The following is a 680-nucleotide window of genomic DNA, read 5'->3' as shown; positions in this document are numbered from 1 at the left end:
GCGGGAGCTCTTTGGCTACCTGCACGGGGCCAAGAAGGAGACGCGGTCGGAGCGGAAGCACCAGACGTCAGGCGCCTGCTACAAGCGTGACTACGAGAGTGACCGCGAGAACCGGTCCCCTGAGCGCTGCTCCCGTGAGCATCACCGCGGTGCTGACTTCTCCAAGAGCTCCCTGCCTGAGAGGGGCCGCTTTGACAAGGTGAGGCTGTGGGTGCCATGCTGGGCCCTGGAATATGTCCTGCTCTGTGAGACGATGGGTCTGGAACAGAGTGGTTCGTGGCCTGGGTAGGAAATGGGGATTTAAGGATGTCCAGGGAAATGGGCATGGGAGCCAGCAGGATTTCCCTGGCTCTGGGTGTCTGTGTCTGTTGGCGGGGGCTATTTGACTCGTCCTCAGCCTGATCTTGTTTTTTCAGTGCCGCATCAGGCCCTCGGCCTTCAAGGCAGTGGCTGGGAAGGGGCTAGTCTCCATGCAGGGCCTGTCCTCGTCCAAAGGGCAGAAGCTGTCCAAGAGCAATGGGAGCCTGCACACGCTGCTGTCGCAGAGCAGCACAGCGCCCTCGCAGCACGGTCCGCTCCGCACCCACCTGCTCCATGCCATCAGCCTGGATGAGGCCTCCGACTCCAGCCACAACTCCATCCAGAGCTTTCCATCTTATGGCTCCCCCCCCCAAGCCCCC

General features: G+C 61.9%; 1 protein-coding gene across 1 annotated transcript; it reads left to right on the top strand.

The window, feature by feature from the left end:
* Positions 1 to 4: 4 nt before the first annotated feature.
* On the top strand, positions 5 to 660 carry LOC104274222 (NEDD4-binding protein 3 homolog; the record flags this gene model as incomplete). Its single annotated transcript, XM_009869785.1, has 2 exons — positions 5 to 199; positions 417 to 660. Coding segments are annotated over 2 exons (439 nt in total), but the record flags the coding sequence as incomplete, so codon positions are not given.
* Between the last annotated feature and the right edge of the window lie 20 nt (positions 661 to 680).

The sequence above is a fragment of the Apaloderma vittatum genome, unplaced genomic scaffold (assembly GCF_000703405.1).
Source record: "Apaloderma vittatum isolate BGI_N311 unplaced genomic scaffold, ASM70340v1 scaffold34575, whole genome shotgun sequence".
NCBI classification, from domain to species: Eukaryota; Metazoa; Chordata; class Aves; order Trogoniformes; family Trogonidae; genus Apaloderma; species Apaloderma vittatum.
Note: the sequence above shows the minus strand (reverse complement) of the source record. Positions and strands in the feature narration are given on the sequence as shown.